The following is a 10,107-nucleotide window of genomic DNA, read 5'->3' on the forward strand; positions in this document are numbered from 1 at the left end:
CCCCCCCTGCACTTACTGGGGCTGGAGAGGATGTTGGCGTCTTCCTCATTGGAGCTGAGCAGGCGCATGAGCTTGGAGGGCCGCGTGTCGTCCAGTGGGAACAGGCTGATGTAGTCCTGGGGGGGGCAGAGGGGGTTCAGCCCCACCAGCCTCTCCCTGTGGGGGACCCCAGCCCCCTCCCCAGGGCCGACAGCCACCCACCCAGGCTCTGCACAGCTCTGGAACTACGCTCTCGGTTCACCCACAGTGACTCAGTCTGGGTTAGCTCCGAATGGACTGTCTTGTTAAGATCCCCTTTTCCCAGAAAAACAAAGGGAAAATCCCATATTCCAAGGACAGGAGACCAAACCTCAGACGGTTCGGTGAACCTGGGTGATGAATCCCACCTCAGTGACCCCCTCCTCCTCCTGCAACCACGGCCTTCCAGCAAGATCACACTTTCGTGGGCACAGGGCTCCCAACCAAATCCTGCTCTGTGCCAGACGCACCTCAATGTCCTCTCGGTGCCTCTTCTTCTGCCTGGCGGATGCCTGGCCCTTGTTGTGGGAGGAGTAGGAGCTCAGGGCACACCAGACAGAGAGCCTGGGGATGGAGCAGGGCAGAGGTGTGAGTCCACCTGGACAGTGGTGAGAGCCCACAGCTCCTGCCAGGGCTTTGCTGGGGCAGATCTCCCCACCCCAAGGTGCCCAGAGAACCGGGGGCTTACTTAGCCAGAGCCTTCCCTGGAGGGTCCATCAGGGTGTGCCACTTGGAGGAATCGGTGAGCAGGTTGGGCAGGATGTGGCCCAGCAGGGTCAGTGTCAGCTGCTGCATGTCCAGGCAGAAGATGGCATAGAGCAGCTCCACAGCTCGCAGCGTGTGCTCCTTCCGTGTCTCCTTCAGCAGCTCCTGCGAGGCACAGGGCAGAGCTGAGGAGGGGAAGGACACAGCAGGACCTTCCCCGCTCACCCGGGACAACCACCACAGCCAGCCCTGCCACCAGAGCCCAGCCTGACCCAGCAGCCCGGGGCTGGAAGCGGTGTCCACCTCCCTGCTCCACTCCATACCTTGACCAGGTTGTTGCAGAACCAGTAGACGCCTCCCATGTGCAGCAGGGTGTCAAAGATGTGGATGGAGCGGCTGTCGACCCAGCCCTTCTCCAGCACCTTGGTGAACACGCTCGTCAGCACCTCCTTGATGGGCTTCTTGGGGGGGAGCAGGTTCCAGTAGGGGATGGTGTCCATGCCTGTGGATGGGAACTTGATCTGCGTGGCCGTCTGCTGCAGGACATCCGCACACATGTGCTCCAGGATGGAACTCATGATCACCACACTGAGGCAGAGTGAGACGGGTCAGGAAAGAGGTGGGCAGCAAAGGGAGGGGAAGAAAGGAAGAAACAGCCGGTGTGGGGCTCACCGCTCGTTGTAGAACTGCAGCGTGTTGTCGCCGTACAGCGGGGTGGCCAACTGCCGGATCATCTGCAGGGACTTCTCACGCTCATCCAAGCCCAGCATGCGGACGTGGGCCACCAGCCAGGCCACGGCGCACACCGCCATGCTGCACACCTTGCCCTTGATGTTGTCTGTGATTTTCTAGAGATGAGAGTGGATGCGGATGAGCACCGACACGTGCAGATGCACAGCTCCATCCCAGCGTCAGCTCCTAGGCTCTGCCCCAAACTTCTCTCCTCTGTGCCCCTGTCAAGCCCACAGTTACCAATGGGGCAGCATCAATGGAGCCACGTTAGCTCCCACGCAAGTAGCCAGGGAGCTCTGCATTGTCTGCAGCAGCACCTGGGGAAGGAGGATGGGGGCTCTGCCTTGCTCACTGCTCAGCCCTTCCTTACGGCACGGTGCAGCGCTGGCCCCATTCTGCCCTACAGACCCACCTGGATGGACTCAAAGGTGAGCACACTGTTCTCCCAGGCATTGAGGATCTCCAGGATGGCAGCCGAGATGCTCAGACACACCTCGTGCCAATTGATCTGCCTATCAGAGGAGAGACAGGGGTCAGGCACTCGCTCAGAGCTGCTCCCCTCCCTCCGTCTCCCCAGCCCTACCGGCTGGGCTGAGCTCTTACACCAGCTTCATCTCTGAGGAGTTGTTGAGGAGGGCAACGAGGGATTCCACCTTGGTGGAGTCAGGGCGGAAGCAGGGATGGTCGGGGTTGAGGATCTTGCCCTCCTCGGGCATGCAGGTCAGCATCCAGGTCTCAAAGAAAGGCACCTCGTCTGCCGGCCTCGACTCTGACAGGATCACCTGGAAGGGAACCGGCTCTGGGTCCGCCCCATACCTGCCTGGGGACCCCTGCCCTGGAGAGCTCACAGCCGGGGCCAGCACTGCTCTCATGGGGCCTCTTGGCCCCCAAGCTGCTCTCAGGCTCCCCACGGCTCTGCGGGGCCGGGGCAGCCCAGCTGGCAGCCAGCTGCAAGGGCTCCCGGGGGGAACACAAGCTGGGAATCCCGCACGCTGCTTCCTCCTTTCAGCCCTGCAGCACCCGAGGGACGCTATTTTTGACAAAAGTGTTGCACATCTGTTCAGCAGCAGCTGGTCAGAAAAAGTTGCTCTGGGCTCAGACCTCATCGGAGAGCCCCGGGCACATCCGCCCCAGGCTGCCGCCAGCCAGGACTCCCCCTCTCCACTCCCTGGGCAGCCCCCCACCCAAGTTTTTCACTCCCTCTCCACGTCTGCAGTGTTTCGGTATCATTTTACCTCCTGACACGCACACATGTTGAAACGTGGAAAATTTTCATGTAACCCAAGTGCCTCTTCCTGAGCGGGGCTGCAAGTTCCTCATCTGCCAGAGGAGGGCTGACATCCACCAGCCCTCCCCAACCAGCCAGAGCCAAACTGTGCTGTGCTAGAGGAGCAAGGCTGGGAAAAGCGCTGGGAGATCAGAGCCAGCCTGGAGAGGGTGAGGCGGTGACAATAACACAGCATGGAAAAAAGGGGCACAAACAAAAGTCCCCGGGAATGCTATGGCCACTCTGGCTCCATCGCTTTGCACCAGGCAAAACACGCTGGGCACTTCACCCACAGCAGGGTGATGCTGGAGGGGCGGCTGTGGGCGGTGAGGACAGTGACAAGGCAGTGGTGACAGCAGCACGGCCGCTAGAGGAGGCTGGCAGACTTCAGCACACGGGCTGCTGCTCTCACAAGGTCAGAGCCCAATGGCTGCCTTCCCAGAGCCGCTTACCTCTGAGCCGTAGGTCTGGGCCACATGGCACAGCATGAGGAACGAGATGTCGAAGAGAAGGGCCCGAACTGGGGCGGACTTGGCTGGGAAGAACAGACAGATCTCAGGGAACTTGACCCAGGTAGGAAGGCAGGAGCCCTGTCAGCTTGGGGGTTGAGTCCCTGCCTCCTCCAAGGTGCTTTTCCGATGCCCGAGTGTTTGAGTGTGAATGAGGGCTCTAAAGAACGTGCCAAGTGCCTCCCTCACCCCCGTCTGCTCCCAGAGCGGCTTTGACCTCTATTTGGCAGCCCCAGTTCAACCCTGGGCTCCCCCAGTGCCACAGAAGGTCAGAGCACTCAACATGTTTAATCACACGTAAAAGCAGTCAGAGTCCTTATCTCAGGCTGCGTGCTGACACATCACCCCTTCCAGGGAAGGAGCCGGGGCAGGGCCAGCCCCAAGGGGCCCCAAGGGCTGGGAAGGGGAGAAGGGAACTCAGGATGGACCATGTGTGCCATGGGTGAGAACTGGGAATCCCCAGGAGCCCAGATCCCTGCCGGCACCTGGCCATGCCTGGCACAGCTCGGCCCAACCCCTGCTTAACCCAGCACGTGGCAGCAGGGGAAGCACAGCTCGAGCCACCCCACGCACGGATGCACACGCACTTACAGTTTTCTGTACTGATGTGCTTCGTGAATTCATTCAGCCTAGAGGGGGCAGAGAGAGCTGCAGTGAAGCGTTATCATCAGACAAAGCAGCCCTCCTTCCACCAGAGATGGGAACGGAGCTGCCCCTGCCCGCAGCAGCACAGAGCCCGGGTGCGATGCCCCGCTCCCAGCTGGGCCCATGTGGTTCACACTGCCATGTGAGGAGGGCATCACACAGCCCCACGCGTGCTGTGCGTGTGCTCTAACCAGGACACATGTGCCTGGGGAACAAAGGCATGCACACAGCAGCGCCTCGGAGCTGGGGCTGTGCTGGTGCTTTCAGCCCTAACACAGCTGAAACAGATTCGACTTGGATGCTGCACCCCTTTCACAAAGAAGCGAAGGAGGTGGGATGCTCTGGGGTTCAGACCCCAGGGCCCCAGCCCTCCCCAGAGCCCTGTTGGTGCTGCACAGACTCCAGGCCAGAGCCAGATCCACCCCTGAATGTGATGGGAGCACGGGCTCAGGAAGGAGAAAGGGGGGAGAGCAGGGAGGCTGCCAGCTCACCCAGCCCCACTAGCACACAGTCCAGGTGGGCACTCACTTGATGAACTTCCAAGCAAAGGATTTGAGCTTGCCCGTTGCTGCTGCCGCTGCCAACAGCAGGTCCAAGCTCTTCCCAGACAGCATGTGACCCAGGACCCCCAGCAGGCCCTCGGGGGATTTGGAGTGATCTGCATCCATAGTCTACAAAAGGAAAAAAAAAAGAACAAAAAGAAGTCACGGGGAAAGCATGTTACAGAGCAGCAATAAAACTCCAGTCACAGAAGCAGAGCTGATCAGCTGCCAGAGCCATCCCACAGGTCCTCTGTCTGCAGGGACCTGCAGGGCTTAGAGGGAAGGGGAGGGACCCCTGGAGTCCCAGGCTCTGCAAAAGGGAGAGCTGCAACACGCTGGAGCAGCACAACCAGAAGAGAAATGCCTTCACCAGAAGAGCAGCAGGAGAGACACAGGGAGAAGGAGGTTCTGGGGATGGGGGAGATGCATGTTGGGGAGGATGGGCAGAGCAGGCTGGGCTCAGGCTGCTGGCACCGACAATGCACTGAGCTGCCTGACAGTTCCACCAGCTTCCTGGGAAGGAGGAGGGGAGTCCTGAGCTCCACGGCAGAGACTGCAACAAGGCTGGAGGCAATTCCTCCATCTCAGCACAGGGCGGGAGAAGGCATCTCCTGAGCACCCTTGTGAGCCCAGTGCTCCTGGAAGCCAGCTCTGGGGTGGAGATCGGACTCCCCAGCACTGTAATAGGAGGGGACTCACCTTCAGGATGTTGGTGACAGTCGGCTCGGCCCTCAGGATGAGCCTGGGGTTTGGCTGGATGTTGGCATTCTCTGCTGACTGCAACTGTGGAGCATCTTCCCTGTCTGCTTTGCTGGTGATCCACAAAGAGAAGCTCTTGAGCAGGAATTTTGTCACTTTACCCCTCTCCTCCTCAAGACTCAGCCCCCCACCACCTCCAAGGGAGGGCGCCAGCTCCGAGAGGACAGGCTCTGCCCTGCTCCATCACCAAAAGCAAAGCCCCATCCCTCCAGGCCAGGATGTCCCAGCTGCAGGACAGACAGCAGCAGGATGTCCCAGCTGTGTGCCCTTCAGCATACTGAAGGGCAGTGAGACAAGGTGCCCCAACCCTACTGGACAACCAGGCTCCACGAGGGCCGTACCGTTTATCAGTCAGGTTGGTCATGTTGGCTTCTGAGAGCAGCCCCTGTTTGCTGCACTCCTGCAGGAGCAGACTCATGCAGTTGCAGCTGAAAGAGGGAGAGCAGAGCATTAGCCCCAGGGACAGCCTTCCTGCTGTCCGAGCAGTGGGTGCAGACCTCCCCCCCACAGACCAGCAGAGCTGTGCAACCATTTGCAGACTGGGACTCAAGCAGTGAGGACTCCTGAGCCGTCTGCCTCTGTTCCCCCATTCTGAGGGGGATGCAGGGCCAGAAGCAGCTCCAGACATCACAAAGCATCACCAACATACGGATCAGCTGTCAGACACTCACTGCCTTGCTCACTTGGCAGTGCCAGCGCCTCAGGAAGAAGGAACCAGATCAGAAATCAGTGCTTCCCTTCATACCACAAAAAGCTCAGCACACAGCTGCCCCAGTACTGCAGCTCCCCATAGAGATGATGGGGGCAGGAGGGCACAGACCAGCCGCAGGCTCACGGTGCTGCAGGTGAGTCCTGGGCACATGAGCACTCACTTGCATCGTTGATCTGCTTTGTCAAGCAGAGGGGTCAGCTTCAGCAGGAACTCGAAGGCACAGTTCACATCCTCTGTGAAATCCTGCCACGCACAAAGGCGAGTGCTCAGCTTGCAGCACCACTGACACAAACCCACCTGTCCCTCCCACGCCATCTCCCCACTAGAGAAAGGCTGTCAGCATGCAGACTGCTTCCCACCCCAGCCACCCTTGCACGGCTCTGGCCAGGCACCAGCACCATCACAACAAGCACACTCCACTTGCACACATGGTGCTGCAAACAGCTCCAAACCACAGCCCGTGTGACTCACCTTGTCCCCATGGGGATAGTTCTTGAGTTCAACCAGGACCTGAGGGATCTGAAAGACAGGGGGCACGTGGACACGACTGAGAGGCAGACCCAGTGCTCCTGTCTGCACCTCCCAGCAGCACAGGCAGCAGCAGATTGAGCAAAACCCGCCTGCAAGGAGCAGCTGCTCTGCTAGCCCAGCTGAAGGATTTCTGGAGCAGCATTTGCACCCTGGGGACGGTCCTCCCAGCTCCCCTCTGCAGAGCCCTTCCACCATCACAAAGAGCATCAGGGCATGGCCAGCCAGGGGACTATGGCTGCAGAGCCCAGCATAGGCCAGAGCACGTCAGGCCTGAAATTACACATAAATCCTTTTTGTCTGGCACAAAGACAAGAGGCAAGGCAGACTGCTGCGGGGCTGCCCACCACCGAGCTGTGGGAGTGCCAGCCTGGAGACTGCTTTGGCATCCTTCAAAGCACACAATTTCCCCCACAACTTCCTAGACAAACAAAACAATGTGGGGCTGGGCTGAAAAGATGCCCCAGACAGCAAAGCGTGTTGCAGGAGGGCTGCCTGTGGGCTCAGCCATCTTGCATGCAGTCCAGACAGGATGAGCAGGGAACACTGCGGGACAGGAGGACTAACTGGAACCATCTTTGAGGACCCTTCTGACCGAAGCCATTCTGTGATGCTACCACTGCTCAGCCAGGCTTTGGTGCTCAGCAGGGGCCAAACATGCAGGGAAAGGTACAGGGCTCAGAGTGCTCTGCTCACTGTGGAGCTAGGGCCTACCTTCAGGAAGGTAAAGGCTGTCCACTTCAGCTCCTCTGTGCCCTCTGGGGACTCGATGAGGCCCACAAAACATGCCTTCCAGATCTCCAACATGAAGAGTGGGGAGGGGATGCGCTGCGGGCACACAGACAGGACCCTCCAGTACCCAATAACAAATGCCCCCAGTCAACCCGATGAGGATAAGACACCACTTTTGTACCTGCATCCTCTTCACCATCATCAGCTGCTCCACCAGAGGCTGGATCTCTCCTGTGAGGTTCATGGTCCCCTCCAGCAGCACCACAGCATGCACAGTGGGGAAGCCAGTCTTGTTCAGCTGCTCAGAGCGAACCGATAGCATGGTGGGGATGCTGGATGAGAGACAACAGCACCAGGTCACTGGAGTCTTGCAGGGATGATCCTTGCTCCCTCTGTCCCACCCTCCCTTTCCAGCAGCACTGCCTTTGGGCACAGCCAAGTCCCCAGATCTCAGCCCAGGCCCCAGCACATGCACTGGAGCAGCTGAGGGATGGCAAGCAGCCCGAGGCACCCAGTTAAGAGCCCTTTGCAGCAGGTAGCAGCAGTCTCTAACCCATCCCTTATTTCAGGGCTTCTTGCTGGCCCCAGCCCACTGCCAGCACAGGAGTCTGAGCTGGGAAGGGACATGAAAGCAGGGAGCCAGTGAGGAAGGAGGCAGGATGCTCTCAGTCTTCCCAAGGAGGGCTCAGATCCATTTCACTCTCTGAACCCACGCCGGCAGCTACCTCTTGATGAGGGAGATGCAGTCATCAGCCTGGCTTCGCAGCGTGGAGTTGCTGAGGCCATTCAGACTTTCCTCTAGCTTGAGGAGGGATTGCTCCACGGTGTTCCAGGAGGCTGGGGAAGGAGGGCAGGTGTTCAGTGGAGCAGGACAGTGACAGGATGAGAAGCCAGCAGGCTGGCTCTAATGCTCACAGCAAAGCAAAGGGGCTGCTGAGTCTGGGGGCTCTCTGCCGAGCAGGAGTCAGAGCACCTCTGCAAATTCAAGCTGAGGACCTGCATGCCAGCCAGCAGCTCCCTGGCACGGCCTCTTGGCCAGGGGACCAAGCGGAGGTGCAGGACTGTGCCAGGCAGGCCGGTGGAGTGCAGGACCCACCACACACCCGGGAACAGCTCACACAGCCTTCACATTAATTGTGTTCCTCTTCCAAGGGCAGCGTGGAGGGGAGGGGGCAGAGGGTGGCATGGAGCCAAGGAGGAGACAGTTACAGCAACAGGGATGGAAGATGGATGGGCTTGGAGCCACAGGGACAATGCGGCAGGAGCCGGGCAGGGGGAAGGGAAGGTGGCAAGGACACCTCCCCGAGGCCAGCAGCAACCAGGATAAGCCCTGGCAGCAGGGAGCGACGTACACGTCTCCTCCAGCTGGGCAATGTGGATCAGGGCACGGTTCTTGGTGCTGCCGAGCATTTTCTCCAGCCGCTCCAGGCACATCTTCATCTGGCCCTCTGCTGCCACCTGCTCCAGCATCTCCTTCACCTTCTCGGCGTAGAAGGCTGCGCAGCGCAGGAGCCAGTTCAGGGCACTCATCAGTGCCCGGCACAAACCAATGCACTCCTCTGCTCTGCCATGGCAGCTGCAAGGAGAGAGAAACGCAACCGTGGGCCAAGCTGCACCCCCATAGAGATCAAGGCACGGCAGTGGGGCAGCCTGAGGAGCCAGACTACACCCCACACGCCCAGCCCAGCGTGCTCAGCTCCTGGCTCCTCTGCTGCAGCCTCCAGCCCACGAGCATCTCCGCTGTGCCAGGGGAAATCAAGTGTACCCAGTGCAGACTCCTCTCTGGCCGCTCAACTACAGGAAACTTTCCAAGCCTCTAATCAAATTATCTTGCTAAGAAAGGCTCAGCACTGATCAATGTGTTCCAAGAGGTGAACGCTTTCCCCTCCTGATGCACAAATCATCGGGGCCAGAAGTTTTGATCAAATTAAGCGGAGGATCAGATTAGGCAGGAACTGGATTAAGTCACCAGCTCTGCAGTTGGCCAGCAACAGCTCCTTGTCAACATCTGCGACTGATGCACATTCATTGCTGCTGCTTCGCTCCGTGTAATTGAAGAGCTGCTACCTTTAGCCCTGTTTATCCTCCCATTCACCCACACCGCCTGCCTCTTCGCGGCAGCCTCCCAGCAGAGGCTGTCAGGGGTTAACAGGAAGATTTCTCAGCTTTCTATAAAAGTTTCTGTGGCCTGAATTGTCTCCCCTGGGTCCTGCGACACCAGCGGAAGAGCATGGAGCAAAACAAGGCAGCTGCATGAAGCGCCTGGGGCAGCGCAGGCAGAACCACGAGCACTGGCAGCCAGGGATGTGCAGCCAGAGCCCTGGGAAGCCACAGAGGCCACACAAGAGAAGTAAAATGTAGAGGGAACAGAAGCCCTCAGGTTTTGGGGCTTACACCAACCCGAGCTGAGCAGGAGTACTGTGGAGGAGGTCATAGCCCAAAATAGGTGGGGTTCTCACAGCTTCTCACAAAGCCGGTGGGGTTCCAGGCTCCCCCCGCTCTGCCCACGCTGACATCTCAGCCTAGAGCAGCTCAGGACGAAAGCTGGGATGGGAAATGGCCTCCCTCTGCCAGAGCAGGGACCACACAATGGGGCAAGTGCCAGACCCTGTGGGAGCTGCAGGCTACGGAAGGGCTGCATCGTACCTGAGGCGGTCGCAGAACATGTCCATGATCTCCAGCAGCGACTGCACACACAGGTCCCGGGAGAAGTCATCAAACTACAGCAGAACAAAGAGGGATTTCAAACAGGGATGCCAAGCTCCAAAAAACAACCGTGGGGCACTCGGCCCGGCAGCCACCCAGCAGTCAGATGAACGGGAACCGGGTCAGGGCTGTCCCTCAGCTGGGTCGCGCCCTCCCAGGGCAGCAGAAAGCGAAGGGGCCACGGCAGCGGGGCTGAGGCCGCACTTCTGAGCCTCCCTGAGATGCAGCGGGGGTTGGAGCTCCGTTTGCAGC

The 10,107-nt window shown here is 59.4% G+C and overlaps 1 protein-coding gene across 1 annotated transcript; it reads right to left on the minus strand.

The window, feature by feature from the left end:
- Positions 1–5: 5 nt before the first annotated feature.
- On the minus strand, positions 6–9,902 carry MED24 (mediator complex subunit 24; the record flags this gene model as incomplete). Its single annotated transcript, XM_019623345.1, has 19 exons — positions 9,796–9,902; positions 8,502–8,725; positions 7,875–7,986; positions 7,331–7,481; positions 7,132–7,245; positions 6,361–6,408; positions 6,050–6,132; positions 5,519–5,605; positions 5,118–5,229; positions 4,405–4,547; positions 3,823–3,860; positions 3,175–3,257; positions 2,059–2,237; positions 1,868–1,967; positions 1,396–1,571; positions 1,047–1,311; positions 707–888; positions 489–582; positions 6–116 (listed from the first exon to the last, which is right to left on the minus strand). Coding segments are annotated over exons 1-19 (2,328 nt in total), but the record flags the coding sequence as incomplete, so codon positions are not given.
- Positions 9,903–10,107: the final 205 nt, after the last annotated feature.

The sequence above is a fragment of the Meleagris gallopavo genome, chromosome 29, assembly GCF_000146605.3.
Source record: "Meleagris gallopavo isolate NT-WF06-2002-E0010 breed Aviagen turkey brand Nicholas breeding stock chromosome 29, Turkey_5.1, whole genome shotgun sequence".
Lineage (NCBI taxonomy): Eukaryota > Metazoa > Chordata > Aves > Galliformes > Phasianidae > Meleagris > Meleagris gallopavo.